The following is a 27,331-nucleotide window of genomic DNA, read 5'->3' on the forward strand; positions in this document are numbered from 1 at the left end:
CTTTGCAATCCAGCCGGCCTGGGTTCGATCCCCATTGACGTCGTTATGGACTTGAAAATACTTAATAGCCATATACAGAGGCACGCACAGTCTGTGACACCGTGCACGAGCATACGAGTTATGAGTTTGCGCACGAGCACAAGAGGGCTAAATTGGAAAATTTTCTGGGAGTTAATATTGCAGTACCTTGAGCGTCGGATCATCGATCCTCATTGGCTTGATTAGCTCCACGAAAACAACTGATACAAATACCATTAAAAATTATCTGCCTTCGGCAACCCATTGATCTGATAGCTTCTTTTGCTGCGATTTCAACATAAATATTCTTGCCGCTTTACAAATGATCTTCAATTTTAGTAGCATTGTCGGTGAGAATGGTTAGATAGTAAAATTAGTAAAAAAAAATATTGTAAGTTAAACGGTTTAATTGTAATTAAACCTAATAAAAATAATGATAATGGTCTAAAAGCTTCAAAATAATTAGGCATGTAGCAGTTAGCAGTCATCACACTCCTTATATCATTAATCTAAGATGTTGATGAGACTGAAATAAAATCGTGGGGCTTGTGATGAAACCACTAACTGTGAATAATAGAATCATGAAAACCTGAAAACAGCTTCAATACTTCTTTGATGCTTGTTAGATGGGGAATGTTTTTGGGATTGAAAACATTGCAGCAACCTTGAGGGTCGGAATCAAATCTCTGCCTCATCTGTTTTCCCAACTCCACACGTTCTTCATTTATCACTCAAGGAAATCTGTACCTTTCTGTACTTTTGTAAAAAAAATGCAATTTTAACCGTACAGAATCTATACCAAAAAAACTCGAAAAAATCTGCACCTGTTCAGACAAATCTGTGCGTGTGGCAACGCTGCTCTTCACCTAACGGTATGGAAAACGACGTAAGTTATCTTTTTATCGAATACCAACCCTGGAATTTGAACAAAAAACTAAAAAAGATATTGTTTCACATTTTCCATTCTCAACTCTCCCTCCGAAGCGATTTTGCGTCGAGAGAAACTTGTGCTCGCTAGCTGAAGAATGAATGTTTCTGGAAAATGCAATCAATAATAATTCTGTTCTGATTCACTTTTGCGCATCAGTGCAAGCTTTGCACTATTCTTGTTTGGTGCATATTCTGAGCTCGTATTCTGACAAAAAAAAATCAACTACGTTCAACACGGTTGCAGAATAGGTACTGTAGTTGACTTTTCATTCTTTGTATTATAGCGGCGGATCGCATCGTTGACTTTTTTTATTTTTCAGTTCTCGTAACAAAATAACTTTTCTTAGGAATACAAGAAACAAGTAACATTAAAAACTATTTAGGTTTCCTTAGGTTTAGCCAATGATCGTACCTACTCACCGATGTTCACTGATGTTCACATTTACTCACATTTATCCAGTCTTTTTGAACTGTTCAAAAGCCCAAACATTTTCAATGAGCCTTATTTGCGGTCAATTCGGAGGATTCATCTAGTCGTAGTCGTAGTGAGTGAGTAGTCGTAGTAGCAGACTTGCTTAATAAATATTGTTGTATCGTGTTTCATGTTGAATTTATTCTGTTGGATAATCAGTAAAATGGAACTAATCTATTTCTCACTAATTTATTTTTCAATTTCACAAAGTTTGATATAATAAACTTAAATAATGTTTGATAAATAGATTGAACAGGATAAATATCTATCAGTTGGTGTTCAACTTATATTTGAAAGTGTGATCTTTTTTATGCCGATCACTGTAAGATATGAATCATACCCCAATGTAAGCCATCCATTCTGTAACTAAAAATAACAAAATAGATATATGCGTTATCTTACTCTAATAAGTTTGAAAGATATGTGTATAGCAAGACTAGCGAACTTTCGCAATTCTCCCAGGTTTAATAATGAACTATTAATCAATGTAAAAAGGTTCGTTTTTCTCTGCTCATTGTTGCTGCAGATATCATCAACTCCATGGCTGCTATAATAAGGGCCATAACCATACCAGCTACAAATATGAAACATGACATTAAAAAAATAGGAATGAACCATCCAAAACCAACAATACCTGCCAATACAAAGAAAGCCATTGTGACGCCAGTCAACTCTACCGGAAGTACTCGACCGCTGGATTGGCAAATCGGTTTTTCTACGCGATGTTTTCTAAGATTACGTTTGACTAGTCCGATTTCGCGCGCTCGCATCAACCTGTAAAAACAAATTCCGAAGTTGATAGAAGTATTAATTCCATATTACATACTCAAGCGCACGTGGTTTTAAACATCTCCGTGTACATACTTCTTTTGGGCAGTATGAAATTCAGCAATTTGATGTCGTGAAACAATCCTTCCGCCTGGGACAATAAAACAAAAAGTTAGGCCCTTCACAAACAAAACCGTAATCGTTCCATCAAACCATGCGCAACTCGCATATCTCGTTGGCATCAAACTGATTTGCAATATCCTGGAATGCCTCGGCTAGTTCGCAGTGAAACGCATAGCCACCCTTCTTCAGATACGGAACAGCCGTCACGATGTCCGTGTAGACAGGTATGGTGTGTTTCCCCTCACGTGACGGTTGCACCTGCGTCGCGTATATATATTTTCGTCGTTTCACACATTGACGGTGGCATCCGGGGGTAATGTAAAACAAAATTAAACGACGAGTCAACACGAGACAACACGATAACTCCACAGATTGAAGTGAAAGTCTTACCTTCTTCTGGTACAGCTCGCGGATTATTGGCTCTTTAGCTTCCTGTGAAAAAAAGTAATTCAGATGAACGGTCTTGATTTACGACGGCATGAAGTGGACTCACGCGAAACAAGACTTTGTGGTACGGAACATCGAGGAACGATAGTGTTAATGGACTCTCTATGATTTCCTCGACCGTCTCCGGGCCCTTACCCGGAGAGCTAAGCAATCCGCCCACCACCGAAGACGTGTAATAATTATACAATACCAGATTCAACAATAGCAGCGAAAGAAGCGCAATTCTTATCGGAATCTTCGGTGGCACTTGGCCAGGAACTCCTTGCTGGGCGATTGTTCCGACAACGTCCACGAGATAGGCTGCAAGCGGGGTGTTTGTCTCATTTTTCAGTGTTCTAGACCGAATCAGGGTAACTAGTTTCAAAACCACCAAAACGATCACCATAATGATAGACGATGCGATCCAAACGTTACGATCGAAAGGGGTGAAAAAATTCCCACCGCCGGAAGCATCGCTCAACTGGGGTGTAATTCGATATATAAACCGAGCTCTGAAATTGTACTTATAGCAGATTGGATTGTTTGGGAAAGTCGCTTGAAACAAAAACGTACTCAAACTCCCAGCTCAGGTGAATTGAGTCGAATTCGGCGTGTCTGTTGACTCGCTGAAAAATTCCAGTAGTAGCTACGTCAGCCTCATTGCGTGAAAGGATGCCCAGTAAACCTAAACGGTAGCCGGATTTAAGTCGACCGGACCAGCTTCTTGATAAGCGATATTTTACACTGGATAGTTGTAGGTATTTTATGGATTTCTAGTTTGAGAGCAGGCCTACAAAAAAATACTCACGTGAAGTTATGATATTGACGTAAAATACCCAACAGTGCATAATGGTATTTCACGAAAGCCACGCTTCCTTGTCCTTTCCTGGGTTCTGATAGGATCCTATCGACGTCATCCGAGGTAACATTATCGCGATCAATCTGTAATTGAATAATGACTATGCTCACACAACTCTTCCGTCAATTCGTTGTTTCAAATCTACCACTGTTACTCCTCTTAGCTGGAGACCTTCGAAGTTTCCGCGTAGATAATAGCGACCAGAACCAGAGACTAGCTGCATACCCTTTTTCTCCTGCCACTCTCCGTATTTCGCTTGCAATATATCCTTGCACAGGTGTCTTCCTCTTGTATAAACATCTATCAAATCGAATTTAGTTCCGTTGTTTTCTTTCTGCACCGTAATTAGGTCGGAATTCATTTGAATAAACTTCAATTGCCATAGTATATCATTGACATCCACCGTAGAATCATTATCTGCTACGAATAGCCAACTATAGGTAGTGTTGAAATATTTTAGATCTGAAAACTTTAGTGAACAAATCAAGTTATTTTGAAATAACTCGCAATCATTTCGTGAACCTTTTGCAATATTTGCAAAGATTTTGCACAGCTATAATCGTAAACACAAACTGTTCGAGCGTAATTCGTTCGGGGCAAGATAGCTGATGGAATTACTTCGCGGGATCCATCGATATTCACAAACTGAACAGCGATGTTTCGCTCGTTCACCGCAGTGAATGTTTTGTGAACTAAAAAATGGAAAAACATGATTTACTACAAATAGCTCTGAAAAGTTTTAACCCATAGACAAACTTTCGTCGAAATCACACAAAAAAAACACAACACTTTTGGAGTGTCTCGCTGCTAGAAAGTCAAGCAAAAAGTCAGTTCTAATGGCGCTTGAATAGCGCAACGAAAAAACGATTTGAAGCCAGAAAATGAGCAACATTTCGAACGATACTTAGTTTGAATTTGCGACATTAGTATTTATAGCATATTTGACTATAAATCGAAACTACTTGATTGGTGTGCCTAGAGAATAATTGATAAACCTAATTTTCGTTTCAAGAATCATCATTTTCTAACAAAATGTCAACGTCAACGTCAGCGGCACCCATGAAAGACATTGAGGCAGCGAACGGTCTACTCACTCTACACGAGCCGAGGTGCGGTGACTCAAAAATGATATCTTGTCACAGCAATCACTCATCATCGAGTCCAGCCGGTTGTTGATTTATCTGAATCGCCACATCTGGATCGGAAAGTCACCCTGAAACAGATCGACTCGAGCTGGAGCTTTTTAATAGCAAAATGGAATTTTAATTTTATGCGTTCACTTCGTTTGTTCCAGTATACCACAAAAAAGGGGAATGAAAAAGAAGTTGTTTCTTTATTTCAGAAATTATACAAAATTGAATATTATACCGAATAGTAGGGGAGGGTGATCCTGACATGACACCCTAAATTGCAACGGCCATTCGTGACATAAAATTCTAATTTTTTGGCAACTTCGGCATTGAAATGCATAGTATAACTCTTTTACTGGTCGACGGGACTCATGAGTGTTAAGAAAAGACAAAAAAGAGGCCAAATCGGAACTCCCTTTTTTCGACACCTTCAAAAATGGTGGCCTGAATCGGCTCTCTATATTTTGCAGCAAATCTACCCCCGATTGGCCGAAAATGACATACACCCCAAATTATATGGATGATAGGTGAAAATAACTGACGAGCGGAAAACGAATATAATCTTGTTTTGACTTCCGGGTTTTTAAGCATTGAGAACACATTGAAAACGGCGCCAATACGCTAGAATGGAGGGAGCAGGAAAAATGGTAACCTTTACCATAACCAAATTATGAACATTGTGACACCTTTCATTCGACAGTATCAAAAATTCGGTAGATGGTGGCATCCCCGAGATCCAAAAAGGGTCGGTTCAAGACGACCTGTTGGATTAGGACTACCCTCCCCTACTGCTCGCCCACTAGTAGCGAGAAATAGTTTTACGAACGACCACTCGCTTTATCGTTCTTATCGATTGATTTGTTCAGAGTATTGACAATGGCACTGATGCCCACAAGTGAACTAAATTATTATATCACGAAAAACTTTTTTTTTTGAAAATAAATGCAAACAATAACATAATTAATTCATCATAGGCGATTTTCTTAACCAAACACCAATTATTTATCTCTTCAACCCCTTAGCTTATTATTTAATACGTCACACATCATGTGATTTCACTACTCTGCTGAGCGTTCTAGTGCCCTATGTTATGCAAGTATACCACGAGGGAGACTCGATGTTGTACGCGAAGGAGTTAAAAGGGCATGTTGGCATAAAAAATATTACATAAGATGACAATAGGGCCTAATTACAAGAAAAACGCTTCGGCCATACAAATGAAACACAATTTGTTTGCAGAACTAGAGAACTAATCAATAAAACGGAACCAGATTTGGCATGTGAAGGAGGACACTCCACTAAAGGGGGGCTGCCATACGAATGAAACGCAAATTTATGCATACCTCGAGAACTTATCAAACAAATAGAACCAAAATTCGTATGTGAGGATTTTACAGTACACCCAAGTTTTTACGCGGTTTTTCTGCGCGGTTTTTTTACGAGGTTTTTTTACGCGGATTTTTCAATTAACGCGATTTTTTTACGCGGATTTTCCAATTAACGTAAAAAAAGACCAGTGCAATATCACATCTCCCCCTCGGCTCCCATATTTTTCTCATGTTCCCTCAGAACATATTACGGTGCTTGTAACGGAGCCTTATCACGATTCTTACGTGGATTTTGGGTGTTGGGTACCGGGGAGCTCGCCGGGCGGTACAACGGGACGGAGTTTTTTACGGACAGCGATTCGTGAATGTCTTTCCCTGTCTACTTAGCTCTGGACGGTCCAACAGTGGTACTGCACGTGCATCGGTAGAAGAGTGTACAAATTACTAGGGAATCTTCTAGCAACAGCAGATGACCTCATTCGTGAGGAAAACCTAACCACCAGTACCCAACGGAATTGCAGGAAAAAACTACGGGTTTTCGGAAGCGAGCAACACTTAACTTTTTACTTCCGTTATACATAAGGATAGTCCCATTTGATATCTATCATTAGGTGACATGGTTTTTTTACGCAGATTTTCCAATTAACGCGGTTTTTTAACGCGATTTTTTACGAGGTACGTATCCCCCGCGTAAAAAAATCCTGGGTGTACAATAAATATTTGGTCCGCGGTTTTTTCTACGAGGTACGTATCCCCCACGTAAGAAAAACCTGGCTGTACAAACATGTATTCCATGAAATGGAGAAACATGTTATTTGTGATTGAAGTGATTGAAGAATCTTGAACGATAATTGTGAATATTATACGAAAATATTATAATGATGAGTTTTGGTAGAAGTACTAGAAAACTTATAGTAAAAAAATTGTAAAGGGCCAATTAGAACGTTGAACGTTCGTTTATAAAGAAAACATGAATGTTTGGAAGTATGCATAACAAAAAATCCATTCTGGGCGGGACGAAGTTTACCGGGTCAGCTAGTATTTCATAAATCAACACAACAATTACTACTCCCCCTCCTTCCGCCGTGGATAAGCGAGTACATTGACTATACCCCTCCCTTTGCTGTCCCCGTGGACTTTGTTCTTGTTACGTCGTTGGTTGTTACGTTAAATTTTCAGTTTTTTCATTAGTAAAAGCGAAAAACAAAAAATTAAATATTTGCGAGTAATTGGTCTTATTGCTATAAACAGTAGATTAAGTTAACATGCAAATATCGTAACCTCGATTATACGCGAGCGGATGGTCCGCGGTGCAGAACGAAAAAAAGCATCTCTGATATTGTTCGCGACCGACAGCGCGAATGTGGAGCAAGTGTCCCATGAAATAGATTGTAATGTCCATCCCTATCATTATTCCTATCCAATCTATCCACCCATCATGAATGCAATGTGCAGTGCCCGACACAACTACAAACAGACGCAAAACCCCGAAGTACATATAGAACGCATACGAACAAATAGATCCCTACCAATGCCATATTTATCATTCCAAATCCAACCTTTAACCGAGCAATACCGCGAATAAATTCCAGAGTGGTTTTAGAAGTACCAAGTGTTTTCAATTTCAAAGTGTTTTCCATTCTCCAAACAAGCCTCAATCCAAATCCTGAGCTATCATCAACCAGGCCTCCTTCAGCCGAAGGATCCGCCACATCCTCAATGGTGTGATCCACCAGATATCGAGATATGTTATGTAGAAAATCCTCAGCTTTCAAGAAAAAATATGCACTCTAGCCCAAAACCATAAAAAAACGACCACAATCAATAATTACGGAAATAAAATCCATTATATTTGTAGGCTCGATATTTTCTAATGAAAGACTAGCTCATTGGCTTCAATTGTATATGTTGATCATCTAAATCGATTCAGTGGTTCAAAAGAACCACATGAATTTTTTGAAAAAGTTATTTATGGGAAAAAGTGAAAAAATTTGATTTTTCGGACCACCCTAAAATGGAAATGGGCACCCTAATAAAAAAAAATAAAAACCTACGGATCTAATATTTTGCGATAAAGAACAATTTTTTTTTATCTGTATTATAGTGACTTTCAACTCATTTGGCTGGTTCGTCACATTTACCTCCATTTTAGGAAGAATGTCGGGAGTGAGAATTGAACTCGTGACTTTCAGCTTGAGAGGGATGGATGTTACCACTACGCCAGATCGCCTCCACAAGAGGAACAAAATTACTACAATTGACGAAAATCTGAAAACAACTATGTTGGTTTCACATGGAATGGCTGTATTAGGTTGGGGAAAAAAACCATTATTTTTTGGTGGAATTCAAAACTAGTTTTAATATGCTTCGGATTGTCCGATTAGGATCAAATATACACCGTTTTATTGTAAAATTTGTTACTATTCCAAAGATAGCTTCATAATGTCTCTATCATAGAAGTCTGGGTCCTTATTGACAAAAAATTCAATAGCAATAGATTTTCACAATCTTCTTTTGATCCTAATTTCTGGTAATCGCTTGGTGCCAGGTCCGGACTATATGGTGGATGCATTAAAACATCCGAATCAATCTCTCGGAATTGTGTGGCCTTGCGTTGTCCTGATGGAACACAACGCCTCTTCTGTTGGCCAATTCTAGACGTATCGCTTGCTTCAAACGTATTTTTTGACGTGGGACTACGTCTAACCGGAGTATATGGGGGGTAAAATGAAAACCTAAACACAGAACATGCAGGAAAAAAGGAAAGATTCCAAATGCTTATAACTCGAAGATTTCTTACTGGATCGGAAAGATGTTTGCATCAATTGATACGGAATATTTCCACGCTTCTATCGCAATTAATAAAATGTTATTATCATTAGATAAATAATTGAATAACTGTGAAATGTCAAGCGTTATCTTAACGCTCTAACTGCCTAGTTTTGATTGGCCCGATTTACGGTTTCCCGAACACAGACTTCAAAATCAATGTACCTGTGGGAATCCGCTTAGCATATACATGCAAGTAGGGGGTATTTTTGTTCCACCCGAGCTGTGTTTCCTTAACACGGACTTTGAAATCAATGTGCCTGGTGGAATCCGCTTTGCAAATACATGAAAGTCGGGGGTATTTTTGTTCCGACTTGATGTGTTTGTCTAAGAGAGCTCTAATCAATTTTTATTTTGCATGCATTCACTCTCAACTGCAGTATGGTATAATAGTGTGGGGTCATGCATGCAAAACAAGACTTAAGAAGCTTCAATCATTGCAGAATAGATGCTTGAAAATAATATATAGGCTACCGACTCTACATCCAACTTTGGAATTATACTCTGACAACCCTAATTGTATACTGCCTCTTATCGGACTACGAGAACTTCAGACTTGTAAACTTGTACATAGTGTTATTAATGACAATAAATCCCACCACAACCTAGAAATCCCTACAGCAAACCACCGACACAGCACACGACAAGCCCAGAATTTAGTACGAAGTCGAGCAACGACTAGTATAGGCCAGCATCGCATTCTATTCTATGGACCGTCTCGTTTCAATGTATTACCGTCTGAAGTCCGACTTATCACACGCTCTGACCTCTTCAAAAAGAAATTAAAGGAACATCTAAAATCGACAATAAACGCTTTCATAATTTGAACAACGAACAAGCATAACAATTCCTGTAATAACTCTCCATGTTCACAAATTCTTTCTCTAAGTACGAGTGCCAGTTCTATTCATTGTTAATGTTTTCCTAATTATTGATATTATGTTGTGTTGTAATTATACTTGGATCCCTTAAAAGAAATTTATTTTTCACTGGGATCCAAACATCGTCCCTTTTATGTCTTCCCGTTCACCCTTTGGCGTCCCTTTCTTTGTGTGTTTTGTCTTTTCTTTCAATTTAATAAATGGTGCCCAACTCCAGGAAGCTCATAACAGAGTTTCTTCGAGATGGGGGTGAGCGGAGGGGAAAAAAAAAAAAATAAAAAAAAAAATAAAAAAATAACACAGACTTCAAAACCAAGATGTCATCATACCAAACGTAAAAGGACTGTCATGAATTGACCTCACATGGCATTATATAATCTTTTTACTCACAAAGCAAATATATTGAATTCAATTGAATTCGGAAATTGTTTCATTAAATCAGAAATTAAATCAATACAAACAAATAATTGCTAAGCTAAGGTAGTCCCACGTCTACCTTGTGGTTATGTCATAGATATAACCCACCCATTTTTGAATTTTCATTTGTTCATAAAATTAGTTACAATCATCTGTTTTAAGTCAAATATGCGCCGTTTTGTTCGATGACTTGTTCCCAACGAGATGCCAACTTCATAATACCCCTGTTATAGAAGCTCGCTTCCTTATTGGCAAAAAACTCGGATAGCCAATTTTCACAGGCCTCTTTTGTGGCTAACTTCTGACTACCTAGCTCGTTCGCCATGGACAAAAACAGGTGGTAGTCACTTGGTGCAAGGTCCGGACTATACGGCGGATGCAAAAGAACCTCCCATCCGAGCTCCCGGAGCTTCTGGCGCGTCACCAAAGAAGTGTGTGGCCTGGCGTTGTCCTGATGGAAGACAATGCGGCCTCTGTTTATCAAAGATGGCCTCTTCTTCATGAGTGCTACCTTCAAGCGGTCCAGTTGTTGGCAGTACAGGTCCGAATTGAGCGTTTGGCCATAGGGAAGCAGCTCATAATAGATTATTCCTTGACAATCCCACCAAACACACAGCAGAACCTTCCTGGCCGTTAATGAGGGCTTGGCCACCGTCTGAGCCGCTTCAGCGGGCTTCGACCACGACCGTTTGCGCTTCACGTTGTCGTGCAAAAAACCATTTTACTCGCATTTGCATGTCGCAAACAAACTACTTTCGTTTGTCAAGCAGAAGAATCACCGACAACAGTTTCCCACTTGTGACACAATTTGCACTCATGTAGACTGCAAAGTGTAACTAGCAACACCGATCCAGTGAGAACAAAACCTTCCTTATTTTAGTTCTTCTCCCATTCGTCACTCGCCGCTACACTTAGAAAAACCCTCGATAGAAAACTACCAAATAACTTTGGTAATGCAAATATTAGTAGAATGTAAAAGTTACGAACCAGCCGAAATGTGTTGAAAGTCACTATAATAGAGAAAAAAATTTAAAAAAAATGTAGCCGATATTGAACTTACAAACCATGATTCAGCTTGACATATGAGGACTCCAAATGAAAGGGGTGTAAGTGACATCATCGATATCTCCACATCGACTCTCTCTTTTGGTAGCATTTACCAAAAAAAAATCGATATATTTACTAATTATTTGTGGTTTTTGTGGCTAATCAAAACAGATAGGATGGCGCAAATTGGCCAGATGACGCGAGATGGTGGAGCGCTCGTGAGACACTACTCGCGTGAAGCTGTGGCTGAACCACAGTTTCTCGTGCTGGTCGTGCCGGTTGTAGTGGTTGTGTTGGTGTGGTCATATAGCGCCGTGAGTTTTGCACTGTATGGTTGTACCGGTAAGGTTATTGTGTTAGTAAATGAATATATCGCGCAACTCTGTGTGAATCAGACATTGTATGCGAGTGGCACGTTATGGCACCAAACTGCGACTCAATATGCGCTCCATCACGCGCAAAAACAGATTTTACTGTACTTAATAGAGATTTCTATGCCAAAAACACGCCTTGCATGCTTTCTGAGCGACAATCTCTAGAATACGCGTGACCACAGTGCAAGTCGGAGGAAATTTCTTTGACGAAAAATTCCCCCGACCAGAACGGGAAACGAACCCGAACCCCCGGCATGTTAGGTGTGACGTCTAGCCACTCGGCCACGGGAGCACTCAGCTCCGATATGCAATCAACAGTTTTCGTTCCTCGCTTCGTTTATTCACTTGGTGTAACAAAAGGAAAAGTTTTCCGCTAATAAACCACAGAAGTTCTACACGAATGGAGTTATGCAATGATCCGAAAAATTACGAGGTTATAGGTGATAATGACAAAGATTTACTTGATTAAAATTGATTTCTAATAATGGAAAAATCATTCAAAATTTGAATAAAAATAGGCGAGTACTTTTTAAGTGACCCAATATATGTTTCGTAATAAAATATGTGAAAGTATCAGTCTCGTTTTCTAGTAGCCACACGCTGTAAAAGAAATAATAAGAACAATATGATTAATTTGATGGAAACTTTTTGCCATTTGTGAATTGATCAAAATATAATTCAAACAGCCACCGAGATTTTTTTACATCGTTGTATAACACGTACTCCAAGTGTTGATGACTTGGTCCATTATTTTCGCTGGAATGGCATGAAGTTTATCTAAAGTTACTGATTTGCTAGTTCAGTTGTAAAGTTGTAAAGGAAATAATCCAGTTGTGTTAAGTCATATGATCTCGGTGGCCATTAGAGAATCCACGATTTAATCGAAACACTGAATTGTCCTTGTAATAAATCCATTGTAACAGTGGCTATCTGGCATGTTGCATTATATTGTGAAAAATATCATCACCATCGATCTCATCAATTTTCGGAATGGAAAATTCAGTCAACATTCCACGATAACGCTCGCTCTCTACAGTAGCCGTGTGACCCTGGACATGCTTGAAAAAGTACTACTCAATGATGCCACCATATCAGGATGTACACCAAACCATGAGTTTCCTTGAATCTCTTTTGAAATTGACTACATAACCTGCTGTAAAAAAAACAGAATGATTAACCGCTTTAAAAGTAGCTACAAAGCTGCTTAGTTTTCAGCAAAATTTTTAGACAATTTCAAACATTGCGAAAGGGTAAAATTATTATAATTAAATGATAACCTCTCCTGAAGACAAATGATTGCCAATATAGGAGCTGGAAAGAAAGGTGGCTTCCAAAATAGAGGGAGCTACCTCCTAGCACCAAAAATACGTATAATTACGAATGAAACTTATAATTTATAAACATAAAATAACATAAAATTTCTGTTGCACAAACACCTCAAGGCGTTTTCGATACCTTCAATATCCCGCTGTCGACGGAACATAATCATTTGGATTCCGCCGCGACAAGCGTGGGACAGTTGTCATCAGCATAAACCCGAACCCATCGCCACCACATGCGCTTGTAAACTGTAAACTGTAAGATGAGCCGTTGCTCCCGGGACCGTGTCCGAACGTGTTCCCGTAAGCTCCGTATGAACCAAGGCCAGTCGATACTCAATTCCACGCTTTATGGTTATGTTTTACTTATACTTCAGTAACTTTATTGCGTATTATTATTACTATTACACGACTGCGCTTAGAGGTCCCCGCGATCGCAGCCGGTTCGTCTATTATCTGCACCTGATCGACACATTAGATACAGATGTCGCCATATGATCCGGACGGTTGGTCACAACTACACATTCGGGGTGAGCGCAGCTGTCCTGGTACCTGACGAGAGAGAATGTTTTGTGTATGCACACGTAAAAATAAGATCAAGCTGCTGCTCATGCGCAGAAGCCTGGCATCAAGGGTGGATCACTCGCGCACTAATTATTGGTTTTAGAGACCAGGGCTCGGGAGCTTTCTAGCTGTTTTGCTCATCACCGGGTTATTGCATGTTTAATGAGGAAGCAAAGACTTCACCATCTAATGGAGACTGGCCTGCCTAAGTACGATCCGTATTTTACTCCGCTAGGACCCATGGACCTTACGCATGGGTCGTGCGTACTGCGCCTTTCAGGGCCGGCCGGTTCCGTTGGGAATAATTTTACGGCCAACCGGCCAGCAGCACGCCACAAGAAGGAAAACCGTTACCTTCCTACAGTTTTATTGATTTTTAATTATCACAGCCTACATTCTCTCAGAGCGGTGGAGAGCAGAGGATGTGCTGGACTGATGGAGGCGGCATTATTTTATCGTGCAAAATATTATAAGTTAGCTCGATAAAGATAACTATTTTATGAAGGGGTGCGAGATGTGGAGCAAACAACTTCCAATCCGCCTCAAATCGGGGCAACTTTTGTTTTCAATGTAAATGTTTTGATGCAGCGATGCTTTCGAGCGTACTCGGGTTGAGTTTCATAATTAGTTTGAAGTATTTGTGAATCTTTTCAATGAATTATGCTAGCGTGAATCATATTTTTACCACTATAAAACATTTGTGGCTCCCGTGATCGAGTGTTCAGGGTCGTAGATACCAAGATGGAAACTACGTTCTGGATTACTGGTCAGGTCCGATGATTTTTTCGTTAAATGAATTCTTTGTCTTTGATTGATTAAATTAAGTGATTAAAGTGATAAAGTGATTAAAAATACAATTTATTTCTGTCATCTAGCATAGGTTTGTAATACGAGGGTCGCTCAAAAAATAAGTTTCAGTGCCTCAGAAATAGCGGAAAAATAAAGTTAGGACAAAAAACGGCGATTATGTAGAAAAATAGAAAATAAAACGTAGATTACGAAAATCACCTTATTTTTTGTCCTAACTTTATTTTTCCGCGATTTCTGAGGCACTCAAACTTATTTTTGAACGACCCTCGTACTAACGAATCGATACATCATTCAACCTCAACAATCTCAAAGAAGTTCTAGATAGCGATCTAAAATGAACTCAGTACTGTTTTTTTAATTCCCAAAAGTTCGTCAGATACCTCCAATAATCAATTGTACGACATTACCAGCTAACTTCTTACACCAGAGAATTGCTCTTTTTCTAGTGGAAAAGGTCGAATTGCAGATAATACTATCTTCCAAAGATACTTTATTCTTCTATTATTTCTACACTTCTTCCAACACTGCTTTAATTTGTTGATCCCTTCCGAATAATAGGATTTGTCAAAGTCATCAAAATGAGCCTTTCGTTTCTGCAACCACCTCCTAGTAGAAACAAAACGTAGTTCGAGGGAACCTGTGGAGTCTGGAGAGTTAAGGGGATGTGAAACGAGTTGGAACCCTATTTCATTAGTTTTGCGACCACAACTGCTTAGGTGTGTGCTGGTGCGTTATCGTGATGAAAAAGAAAATCGCTCAACTTTCTTGATTTAAACAACTGCCAAACACAAAGAAACAGATAGATCTGGTTGAAACTTGGTGTGTGTGTTCTTCCAAGAGGTGCTGTTTATTAAATATAACCTCGATACGCGCCAGTATCTATATGACTTTGCAGGGACTTTTTAAACAACCCTCGTATTTTGACATTTGTTTTGCGTCAAGGCAAGGATGTCACATGTACACTGTTTTAGTCAAACAGATTGCAAAACATAAAATTCGAGAACGATCGGATTCTAGAGTAAAGGTTACATTTTTATTTGCGTGTAAGCTGTTTACTTTCATGTGACCATTCATTTTTCTTTCTAAACTGCAAATCCTAGCCAAATTAATGGTTTTTACCACATGCCATCAAATTGCGAAACGTTTGAATGATAGGGGGCTCCTAACTAACTAACTACATAACTACGTAACTAACTAACTATGTTATACTTCTGCTGGGCCATTTAACACCGTATATTTGGAAATTTAGATTTTGGGGACCTTACAAATGTTGTTCAGTATCTAAAATACAGAACGATTACAGATGACTGAGGGTTAACTAATCTACGTACTGACGTAGTTGTTATCTTAAATTTTAAGAGCACGGTCAAGATAAATCCATTCTCGCTTAGGGGGTGCGTATTACACACTTCTCCTATATAAACAAAAGTTGTCATCCGTGCTTGAGGAAAGCAATAATGGAAAACTCCATGTATTGCGGCACTGTGTAAATGCAGAGAGTATTGTTTTAGATGTTCAAACGGAAAGATAAAAGGCGAAAGAAAGCAAATTGATTTTTTTTTGTGATACGTGTGATATCTCACGAAGAAGATTTATTGCAAATATTTTTAAACAGAAACATATAAACATTGTTTAGTTAATACTTTTCAGAAGTTGACAAAAAATAAAGGAATCTTGTTCATCTTTCAGGATCTCACAAAGTTATACATCACTGCTTATTTTATGATTAGGCATCGAGAGCAATTAGCTTTTTCGGTAAAATAATGTTCGTTTGCAGACTATCACAATCAAGTCGTATTGGTTCTACTGCTCAATCTATCATAGAAGGAATTGAGTCATTGAGAATTATGAATATGAGTCATGAAGATTATTAATATTTCATTTCGTTTCATTTTTGTGAAGCGATGTAATGCCGATCTCAATAAGTCCTCGCATGATAATCGCTGCCTCCTCCTAATTATTGAACGATCACTGTATGGGTGACATTTTTCTCGTTGCTTTGATGAAATCTTGCTTGATGTTTGAATGATGCATAAAATCTTGCATCTGATTACTTTAACATCTTGCTGATTTGTTAGATAGAACGAATTATTGCACTCAATTTTGTGTTACATACAACTTTCATGGGAACGAAGTTGGAAGAAAGAAAGCGTAATACATGATTTACCTTCGCATCCGCTCGCAAAACATACCTCTTTTATTTGTTAAATTGCTCGCTTGTTTTATTATTTCCACTATTGATGTCTCAGGCGAAAAAAATTCTGGATAAAATTTCCGTCTAATGGCATATAATATATTATCGTAAGAACGATTCTGCGTAATATGCATTTGAAAACTCTTAATAAACGTTACATTTTTCGTAGAGTGACCCCACTATATAGAAATCAAAGACGTGGTCCCACGTCGAAAAGATAAACAGTGTTATTAATTTATTGTAAAGTGACCCGATGACGCAGGCTTTTGCATCTTTTCTCCTTGGATTGAATATGAGAAAGCAGTATTACACGCTACATATAGGGTAGATAGGGGCCCCTAAGAACGAAACGTCCTAAATTATGTAGGAACATTTATAAATTATGTTACATGTTAAAACCTCACGATTTGAAACCTCATTGATCGATGTACATTATATAAATAAGCTTTAAAAAAGATTTGTGTTGAAAAATTACACTTTTAAAAATGTGTTCCATTTCCGTCGATCGAAAGCACTCCAATCCCCTACACACATCTTTTTCGGGACAAAAAGTGCCGCCTGGAAGAGAAAGAGTGTGAAGAGATGGATCTGCCTTATCGTTCTCAAGAATCGCGGAAGTTCTTCAAGAAAACAAACGCCTCGCACAAAGACTTTGTACCGCGGGCCAAAATGTGCAGGAACTATGCAGGAGGCATCTTAACGAACGCACGCGAGGTGATCGAAAGGTGGAGGCAGCACTACGATGTATACCTGAACAGCGCGCAGACAGGAGACCAAGACGGCGTTGAGGAGAGCTTCACCGGTTCAGTGAACAACGACTACGTGCCACTCCCGACGATGGATTAAGGTCAGGAGGCCATTCATCAGCTAAAGAATCACAAACACTTGTAAGGATAGCCTCGTAGTGGAGCTCTTCAAGGGAGGTCCGGGAAAACTTGTAGAGTGTATGCGCCGGTTGATAGTCAGGATCAGGAACACAGAACAGCTACCGGAGCAGTGAAAGGACAGGATAATCTGCCCCATCTATAAAAAAGATGACAAGCTGACTTGTGGGAACTATCGTGCCATCACAATCCTGAATGGTGCCTACAAAATTTTGTCTCAGATCCTCTTTCGCCGTCTACCGCCAATAGTAAGTAGATTTGTGGGAAGTTATCAGGCCAGATTCATGCCCGGTTGCTCGACGACGGACCAGGTTTGACACTGCGGCAACTTCTCCGAAAGTGCCGCGAGTATCAGGTCCCTGCGCACTACATCTTCGTTGACTTCAAGGCCACTGTTTAAGCGAGAACCAAATAATCGCAAACAGCATCACCACGTTGTGGATCACGTGTATAGAAAAGTGCTATCTCTTCCAGATGCACAGTGTTCTACAGTCCATTTCACAAGCACGTATTCAGTACGGACAGGTGCTAACATTTGTTTACCGGTCAGCTGTGTTCTTTTAATGTATGGTCAGTCGGAATAAAAAAAATTGGACAATAGTGTAAACGCTGTAATGGTGGACAATAATATATATTGAATCAGCTGGATATTCAAAAACGTCATTGTGTACAGTGAAAGGAGGAAATAAATTACGGAAAGCGGAATAAGGTTGCAGATTTACATCGTAGCGGTCTCGAGGTTCCATTGCAGTCCAGGGTTACATCATCGCAGCGGGTTCACGGATCCGTCGATACAGAAAGGATGCTGATACAAAAACGGAACTAGAAAAGGCAGGTAAGTAGCAAACCCGGTGGTTTATTGCATGTGGCTAAAACCAAAATAAAAACAGAAATAAAAAAAAACATATTGCATGCGAGTTTGTTTTATTTTGCATGAGTGGTGTCCCTGTTTGGCCGTTGGTTTGGTGAGTTGCGAGCATTGGTTGGCTACTTTTCTTATCCACCTCCCCATTGACGAGTGACTGCAACGAAGTAATCTTTCATTGATCGCACGTTTTGTAGACGGATATTTGGATACAGGAGATGAAGCGCAGATCAGTGTCCGCCTGCCAAATCTTGAGGAGGTGAAAAAGGAATTCTACGAAATCCGTGAAAAAATCTATCTTCTGTTAGAGGATCAGTTTGCGGGTGAAGATGTCGACTCTAAGGAGGAATTCATGCAACAACAGGAGATGTCTAATTTCCAGGTATTGCAGGACTTCGATGACAGATATTGCGAGCTGAAATCGAAGCTATTGGTGTTCCAGCGTAGTACTACTCCGAATCTGACCAGTTATCGCGAAAGTTCATCAGCAAATTTCACAACGTATTCGAAAGTCAAACTTCCCGAGATCCGGCTACCCTCCTTCAGCGGCATAATCAGCGACTGGATTACCTTCCGAGACACTTTCCGAAGCCTGATTCATCAGAACAGTCAACTCACCGAGGTGGATAAGTTCACCTACTTGGAATCGTCGTTGGTGGGAGACGCGTTGCAGGAGGTTCATGCTATTGAACTGTCGACTGCAAACTACGAGGTGGCTTGGAGTGCGCTACAAAATCGGTACGAAAATAAAAAGTTGATAGTTAAAAACTATCTGGATGCACTCTTTGCCGTCGAACCGCTGAAAAAAGAGAACTTCGAATGCCTCAGTCGTCTGATCGGTGATTTTGAGAAAACCCTGCAAATGCTAGATAAAGTCGGCGAGAGCACCGCTGGTTGGAGCACCATTCTTGCGCACATGGTGTGCGCGAGAATAGATGCTGCTAAGCTCCGTTGTTGGGAAACGCACCATAGTTCCAAAGACGTCCCAAAATACGAAAATATACTGTCTTTCCTTCGAAATCACTGCTCGGTGCTCCAATCTGTGATGACAACCAAGAGTACTGTTTCCGACCAACGATCGATGAAGCCATCCACCTGCTATACCCTAGTGAATACGGGGAAATGTCATTTCTGCAAAGGTCCCTTTCATTCTGCGTTCTTGTGTGCGAAGTTTCAAGGTATGAACATCACGGAACGCAACGAAGCTGTTAAGAAGAATCAACTCTGTCGCAACTGTCTTCGTACTGGTCAACAAGCTTGGATGTGCGAAAGAGGTGTCTGTCATCACTGTTCGCAGAAGCATCACTCTATGCTATGCCCTACATCACCGTTGGGTAGATCCTCCGTTCCACTGCCGCCGTCCGGACCTTCAACAGTACACCCACAACCGCAACTGCCACCATCTCAGCTACACAACCCGAACCAACAAACACACACTAACACTAGACATGCACTCACCGCTACAGACTCGCATAGCTTACAATCGCCGTCCACATCATACAATGCCACCTCTAGCAACACCTTCATAGCACAACAGGTAGTTCCAACCCACAATGTCATACTGTCCACCGCTCTTGTTACCGTGAGAGACCATGTGGGGAACACCATGTTAGCCCAAGCTCTACTTGATTCTTGCTCCCAGCACTGTTTGATGACAAAAAGTTTTGCAAACAAGCTGCAGTTCCGAAAATTTCCAGCATATTTGTCCGTGCACGGTATCGGTTCAGGATGCGCTGTTTCTACGATGATGGTGAGCGCCAAAGTGGGTGCGAGATCGAGAAGCTTTCCAACATTTTCCGAAGAAATGCAGTTTTACGTGCTGCCAAAGCTGACGGCTGAGCTACCAACTGCAAGTTTCGATCCAACAGAGTGGAACATACCGGATGCTTCTCTTCTCACCGATCCGTGGTTCAACAGACCTGCAACTATTGACTTAATCATCGGAGCGGAGTATTACTTTGACTTATTGACAGAAGGGCAATCCCAGGCAACGTGTAAGGGTCCTACACTTCAGAATACAGTGCTGGGATGGATCGTTTCCGGTCGAGTTCCCAACAATCCTGTTGATAATCCTACTATGAATCTTTGCGTAACTACAACTATCCAGGATCAGTTGACCAAGTTCTGGGAACTCGAGACCTGTAGAACGAACACTACTAACTCCATAGAAGAATCAGCGTGCGAGATGATTTATGAACAGACAACTACCAGAGATTACACGGAGAGAATTGTTGTAACCCTACCGAAGAAACAATTTATCATCGAACGACTTGGCGAGTCGAGGACCGCTGCGATGAAGAGATTCATCAGGCTGGAGCGACGATTCACTGCGAAACCTGAGTTGCGGGAGGCCTACACCGACTTCATCCACGAATACCAGCTACTTGAACACATGAACGAGGTTTTTGAACAGTCCGCTACATTGTCTACTACCTACCACATCACGCTATATTGACACCGGAGAGTACAACTACAAAATTGCGTGTTGTTGTCGACGCGTCTTGCCCTACGGACACGGGAGTTTCTTTGAACGATGCCTTGATGATTGGCCCTGTAATTCAAGACGATTTAGTCAATATCACCATACGATTCCGGCTACATCGGTATGCAGTAGTAGCAGACATTGCTAAGATGTATCGTATGATAAGAGTCCATCCTGCTGACTGTGTACTACAACGGATACTATGGAGAGATTCTCCAACCGACGATATTCGAACGTATGATCTGACCACCGTAACGTACGGTACCGCATGTGCATCATACTTGGCAACGAAATGCCTACAGAAGTTGGCCGATATCAGCGAAGAAACCCATCCGACGGCGGCAAAAATTCTCAGAAGGGACTTCTATATGAATGATCTTTTGTCAGGCGTAGAGCAGATTCCAGAAGGCAAGCTGTTTGTGAGTGAATTGATCAGTCTGCTAGAATCCGCTGGATTCTCCCTCAGAAAATGGAGTTCAAACTGTGGTGAACTACTATCAGACATTCCTGAGCATTTGCGTGATGATCGCTCCCACCTTCCACTGGATTCATCCAATTCTGTCGTCAAAACTCTTGGTCTTGTATGGGAATTGTCAACAGATTCCTTCCAGTACAGTACTGTCAGATGTGTCTAGACTGTTCGACCCATTAGGACTGGTTGGTCCAGTTATAGTACAGGCCAAGATATTCATCCAAGAGTTGTGGAAGCAGCAGTGTGGGTGGTATGAATCTCTTCCGAAAGAAATGCAGGATCAATGGCACGAGTACCGGAGAAATTTGAAGGGCCTTGAAGGGCTGACAGTTCCTCGTTGGGTTGGTTTTAGTAAGACACGAAAGATTGAGTTCCATGGATTTTGTGATGCTTCTGAAAAGGCTTATGGGGCCTGCATAATCGTCCGCTCAATTTCCAGTTGTGGATCGGTGTCAGTGCACCTATTTATTTCTAAGTCGAGAGTAGCTCCTTTGGACAACCTGAAACGAAAAACCAAAAGGCAGTCCATCCCCAGGTTAGAGTTGTCCGCCGCATTGTTGTTAGCACACTTGTACGAGAAGGTAGAGTCCAGCACAAACCTCAAAGCAAAAGCCTTTTTTTGGACAGATTCCATGATCGTGAAGTGCTGGTTATCGTCCACACCTTCTCGGTGGAAGGAGTTCGTCGCCAACCGAGTTTCAGAGATTCAGCACATCACGAAGAATGGAGTATGGAAACATGTTCCTGGGCTGGTTAACCCTGCAGATATCATCTCCCGTGGCATGACTCCTGTACAGTTGCACCATCATTCACTATGGTTTAAGGGACCACCATGGCTGATTTTCGAAGAGAATTATTGGTCACAAACACAGACTGTTGCTGAAGAAGACATACCCCGATCAAATTTAGAAGAAAAAAGTGTAGCTGTGGTTCTTCAAACCAGCCGTTCCAGCGAATTATTCAGTTTGCGATCATCCCTCACTGAATTGGTACGGCTGACCGCAATGATTTACCGATTCCGATTCAACGCTCAAGCGTCCAATCGAACATGCTGTAGGCTTGATATTCTTCAGGTCGATGAACTTGGTTACTGGTGAGGATTGCTCAGAAATAAAGTTTCCCTCAAGAAATTGCAGACCTATCCCAACATGATCAAGTCAGAGCGTCGTCTAGAATATTAACGTTAAATCCACGATTGATAGACGGAATACTCTGTGTTGGCGGCCGGTTAGAAAATGCAGCTGTGTCTACAATTCGAAAACACCCGTATATTCTGGATCACCATCATCCCCTAGCGCAGTTGATCATGGTACACTACCATCGGAAATTATTTCATGCTGGACAACAACTGTTAGTCTCTGCCGTGAGAGAGAGGTTTTGGGTGATGAATGCCCGGAACTTAGTCAGAAAAACAATTCACGAATGTGTCCCGTGCTTTCGAGTCAAACCCAGAGTCCAAGAGCAATTGATGGAGGATCTTCCCTCAGAAAGTGTTACTCCGTGTGCTTCGTTTCAAAAGGTAGGAGTCGATTACTGTGGACCATTCCAAATTGCGTACAAGCAAAGCCGCAGCCGTCCTGTTAAATGTTTTGTGGCTATCTACGTCTGCCTAGTAACAAATGCAATACATATGGAACTGGTAGCTGATTTGACGACTCAAGCCTTTCTTGTGTCCTTAAAACGATTCAGTTCACGCCGTGGGAAACCATCACTCATAATGTGCGATAACGCAAGAAATTTCGTCGGTGCTAGAAAGAGAGCTTCATGATCTTCACCGCCTTTTTAACAGCCAGCAGTTTCAAGAAGCCGTGATTCATGGAGCGGCGGATGATAATATTGAGTTTCGGTTTATTCCTGCCCGTTCACCCAATTTCGGAGGCCTGTGAGAATCAGCAGTAAAGTCCTTCAAGATTGTTACGGACAGCTGAGGCTTATCGCGAATCGAGTTAGAGATCCATAAGATAAGCACTATTTGAGATTATATTTAGAAAAGACCTCCAAGCGAGGTATAGAAACGTTTAGAAAGGACCAATGTAAGGCAATTAAAAGATGTAAGAGCTCAAGTGTTTTGTTAGGCTAGAAAACGCTTGTAGTTCGAAATTATTGCCGGTCATAAATTCAGAATGGACGAATATTTAAATAGCGTCCGGTAAACAATTTAATGCATGCATCATTTAGGATGCATTTTTATTACCCTTTTCCATCCCTAGCTGCGCTCAGCCAGATACACCAGCAGGGTGTAATAAAATAAAAGGATGTTATTTAGAGCGAAGGATGGAAAGGGGAAATCCAAGAATAAGATAGGCGCACCGACGAGGTGCTATAAACTTAAGGTATTTTCTTAGGGTAGTGCAGCCGTCTCAGACTGCACGTTACCATACGCTAGAAGAAGGGACAAGGAAGGTAGATGATCTAAACGAAACCGATATGTTATCGGTTTTCAAGAGAGAGAGAGGAGATGTTCCTCGTCAATCTTAGTTTAAGGAACCATGTATATATTGTGAAACTTTTGAATAAATTTTTTAGTATTGTAACAGAACTCACGCGAAAGCGTTAAAATTTTTCTTTCAATAGAGAAATTTTTCATGGTGGCTCCAGAGAGGAGCAAGTTTTTCCTTTTATTTAAGTACAAAATGTGTTAATTTGCGAACTCTTCTCGGCAGTGGATGCCAGAGGTGATGTTCGTGAAATCTTCTCAGCAGTGAATGCGAGAAGTGTGAATTTGTGAATTCTCAAAGGCAGTGGATGCCTAAAAAGTGCATTTCTTTCGTGAATTTTATCAAAAGGCAGTGGATGCCTAAAAAGTGTATTCGTTTCGCGAATTTTCCTAAGGCAGTGGATGCCTAAAGAGTTTATTATTTTCGCGAATTTTCCTAAGGCAGTGGATGCCTAAAGAGTGTATTATTTTCGCGAATTTTCCTAAGGCAGTGGATGCCTAAAGAGTGTATTATTTTCGCGAACTTTCCTAAGGCAGTGGATGCCTAAAGAGTGTATTATTTTCGCGAACTTTCCTAAGGCAGTGGATGCCTAAAGAGTGTATTATTTTCGCGAACTTTCCTAAGGCAGTGGATGCCTAAAGAGTGTATTATTTTCGCGAACTTTCCTAAGGCAGTGGATGCCTAAAGAGTGTATTATTTTCGCGAACTTTCCTAAGGCAGTGGATGCCTAAAGAGTGTATTCTTTTCGCGAACTTTCCTAAGGCAGTGGATGCCTAAAGAGTGTATTCGTTTCGCGAACTTTACTAAAGCAGTGGATGCTATATACACACATAAATATATGTTAATTCAAGTACCAGAAGGCAGTTATTATAAATATGACCAACTGCCGCAGCAGCACGTGGTCGTGGAGTTAGAAGCAAGAGGTAGCAGCAGTATCCTCGGCACAATCGGAGAGACCATCGCTAGAGATACCAGGAACTGTCAACCAGCGGAACCAGAAGCAAGCGGTGGCATTAGATGCAGCAGCACCAGCATTGGCACTATCAGAAGTGACAAGAACAATCCGAGCCAGAAGGTTTGGACCACTCAAGAACCAGTCGGCACCAGCAGCAGCAGTAGTATCCCAGCACCAGATGAGTTAATCGAAAAACAGGTATAGAATTAATCTATATTAAGAATTATAGGGGTTGCGATAGCAACCATGGGAGTTTTTAAAATAGGGGCCAAGAGAGCAAAGAAATGATAAAGGAATAAATTCGTACGGTCAAGTGAGCCAACATTAAAATATAAACAATAAAATTAGTAGGAATATGGAAAACACATACAAGATGATTACCACTAAATACTTCACACGTAATGTGAAGGGTCACTGTCACCTATGTCACGAGTCTGATGAGGAACAGATGATTTATTGTTGCGAGTGTGAGCGATGGTTCCACTTGAGTTGCACTAATCTAAAGCAAGCCCCTCTAACGGGTGATCGGTGGATCTGTGTCAAATGCACAGATCTAGAATATAATTATTCGAAGAAAGTGCGAATAAGTGACTTAATAGGAATACTCGCTACTAGCATATATCCTAGTGGGTGGGGAAATTATTATAAGGAGGATATGCCAACCAAGCCGCCTCCATTTAGGGTAATTAGTGAATTGCATAGGCGAGTAAATGGCAATTCTGAATCTGAGTTTAGAAACTCAGAGGAATGCCATCAATTAAAAATGCCTCCTCCTTGGAATCCTGATCTAGTTGATTGCAGGAGGAAAGGTAATGATTCAGATGACAAAGTATTTGAATCATCTAAAGTAACCAGATTAATTGCACCTCCTCCGTGGAACCCTAAGTTGGCTAGGTATATGAGGAGGAAAAATGACAATTCATCTGAGTCAGAAGATTCAGATGATGAAGACAAACTTGAAGTGATACAAGTTGAAATGAATGAAAAACTAGGAGATGTTAGTCCTCAGAGCGGTGAAAATGGCTGCTCATTCCCAGTGAGGAAAGAGCCATTTAAAACCATATCAGTCGCAAAACGCGAATCTGATTATGAGAATAGTTTGCCCGCAATAGGCAAAACGGGTATCATCACAGATGTATGGGCTGTGATAGAAGAAAATACGAAAACCTCCACAGAAAGAGGAATTATGGCGGAAAAGAAAAAACCATGCGTGATGCATGAAGTCAGGGCGGATGAGATATCTGCAAATAAAGAAATAGCGGATTCCAATAATGGAAACGCTAAAAATTTTAAGATAGAAAAACTATCTATCAACCTTCAAGATCCAGAATGGGAAAGGCCAGCTACTGGATTAATTAAGAATTCTGTTGCAACACTGATTGTTGAACAGAAAATAAAATACCCAACTGAAAAACGGTTTGAAGAAATAGAACCACCTGTAGCAGTAGAGGAAGTAGTCCTCAGAAATAGAACAAAAATATTAGCAAAATTTTATTTGAAGACGAAAGCCTGGCGTGAAGGTTTTAAAAAATTCCTTAGAAGTGCAAAGTTCATCCCAAAAATTGGGAGCCAATGTAAAACCAAAAGTGTTATCATCAAGATGGATGATTCATCACAAGATGCTAACATACAATTTGAAAACTCAACAAATATAGAGATTTGTGTTATTGAGCCTCCGAGGAAGGTAGCGCCAGAAATAACACCAAAGGAATTGTTTATAAATGAATCTTCATTTCTTCCAAGGAGAAATAATTCCCACAATAGAAAATCATATTCAGTCGATAATTATAGTATTGGAAATCTCGATAAATACTGTACCCCAGATTACCAGTATCCTCGACGTCGTATCAAAAACGACTTCCACTCTGTAACCGCGAGTTACACTATTGTACCATCATTAACGAAATATGATGAATATTCTATTTTGCAAAATTTGTGACATGTTGACAATATTTAGTCATAGGGCAACACATATAAAATAATGCGATCGTTATAGTTAAAAGCCATAGATTCGTATAAAATAGGACTACTTATAACCAAAAAAATTATGGCTCTGAATAACTTTCAAATCTTTAGAAGACTGTTTCCTAAGTATTAGGGGCGTCTATTTACCTGTATGACAACGAGAGCAATACATCTTGAGTTAGCGCAAGATATGAGTTCGGATTCTTTCATTATATGTTTCCGCAATTTGCAAAATTATGGCCCAGATAGGGAAATTATTACCGTAGATCAAAACTATAAACTCTCTAATATAGAGGTTGGAAAGTTTGTTTTTCAACGTTTGTAATATGTTGATATTCTTTATATCTATATAAAGTATAGAAAATCTTAAGCTTGATAAAATATAAAGACGAAAATCTTAAAATGGAAATTTAACAAAACTGTTAACTGAATTAATTAGAAAATATTTTTAGGCAAATGATTTGCTTGAAGTTCAGCAAGTGAGCTGCTGAAAGACTTTAATACAATTTAAGATACAATTGTTTCGTTATAAAATGGACCCAATAAAATGATAACTTGTAAGGTCCAAAATATCAATTAGAGCAAAAAAGAAGAGACTGTCTGGTCAAGCGTCAAGCATTTGGAATGCTCAAAACATTACTCTGATGGGTTAAAAGTATAGCAAGTATTCTGCTGAAAAATATACATTGACCACTAAAGAAAAAATTATGGCGCAGCAAGTGATATGCTGAAGCCAGTTTCTATACGAATGATTGGCTCAAAGCTCAGTAAGTGAATTGCT

At 40.2% G+C, this 27,331-nt stretch overlaps 2 protein-coding genes across 2 annotated transcripts; one reads left to right on the forward strand and one right to left on the reverse strand.

Annotated features, from left to right (window-relative positions):
• Nucleotides 1-1,877: 1,877 nt before the first annotated feature.
• Nucleotides 1,878-4,488, reverse strand: LOC129773173 (ionotropic receptor 75a). Its single transcript, XM_055776747.1, has 11 exons — nt 4,353-4,488; nt 4,119-4,288; nt 3,742-4,065; nt 3,546-3,679; nt 3,311-3,481; nt 2,805-3,249; nt 2,702-2,743; nt 2,402-2,569; nt 2,257-2,339; nt 2,055-2,194; nt 1,878-1,994 (listed from the first exon to the last, which is right to left on the reverse strand). The coding sequence occupies exons 1-11, from the start codon at nt 4,486-4,488 to the stop codon at nt 1,903-1,905; spliced, it is 1,905 nt and encodes a 634-aa protein (XP_055632722.1). The 3' UTR covers nt 1,878-1,902.
• A 140-nt stretch (nt 4,489-4,628) lies between these two features.
• On the forward strand, nt 4,629-20,693 carry LOC129773174 (uncharacterized). Its single transcript, XM_055776748.1, has 3 exons — nt 4,629-4,710; nt 18,125-18,208; nt 18,436-20,693. Exons 1-3 carry the CDS (start codon nt 4,629-4,631, stop codon nt 20,691-20,693), a joined length of 2,424 nt encoding a protein of 807 aa, XP_055632723.1.
• Nucleotides 20,694-27,331: the final 6,638 nt, after the last annotated feature.

The sequence above is a fragment of the Toxorhynchites rutilus genome, chromosome 3 (genome assembly GCF_029784135.1).
Source record: "Toxorhynchites rutilus septentrionalis strain SRP chromosome 3, ASM2978413v1, whole genome shotgun sequence".
Classification (NCBI taxonomy): Eukaryota; Metazoa; Arthropoda; class Insecta; order Diptera; family Culicidae; genus Toxorhynchites; species Toxorhynchites rutilus.

Bases quoted from the DNA above. Each gene is read 5' to 3' on its own strand.
- LOC129773174 (XM_055776748.1), top strand. From the start codon at position 4,629: ATGTCAACGTCAACGTCAGCGGCACCCATGAAAGACATTGAGGCAGCG. The intron at 4,711-18,124 runs GTGACTCAAAAA...GTTCCATTGCAG, and splicing joins TCTACACGAGCCGAGGTGCG to TCCAGGGTTACATCATCGCA. The intron at 18,209-18,435 runs GTAAGTAGCAAA...CACGTTTTGTAG, and splicing joins AACGGAACTAGAAAAGGCAG to ACGGATATTTGGATACAGGA.
- LOC129773173 (XM_055776747.1), bottom strand. From the start codon at position 4,488: ATGTTGCTCATTTTCTGGCTTCAAATCGTTTTTTCGTTGCGCTATTCA. The intron at 2,570-2,701 runs GTAAGACTTTCA...TACGCGACGCAG, and splicing joins GCGAGCTGTACCAGAAGAAG to GTGCAACCGTCACGTGAGGG. The intron at 1,995-2,054 runs GTATTGTTGGTT...TCATATTTGTAG, and splicing joins GGCTTTCTTTGTATTGGCAG to CTGGTATGGTTATGGCCCTT.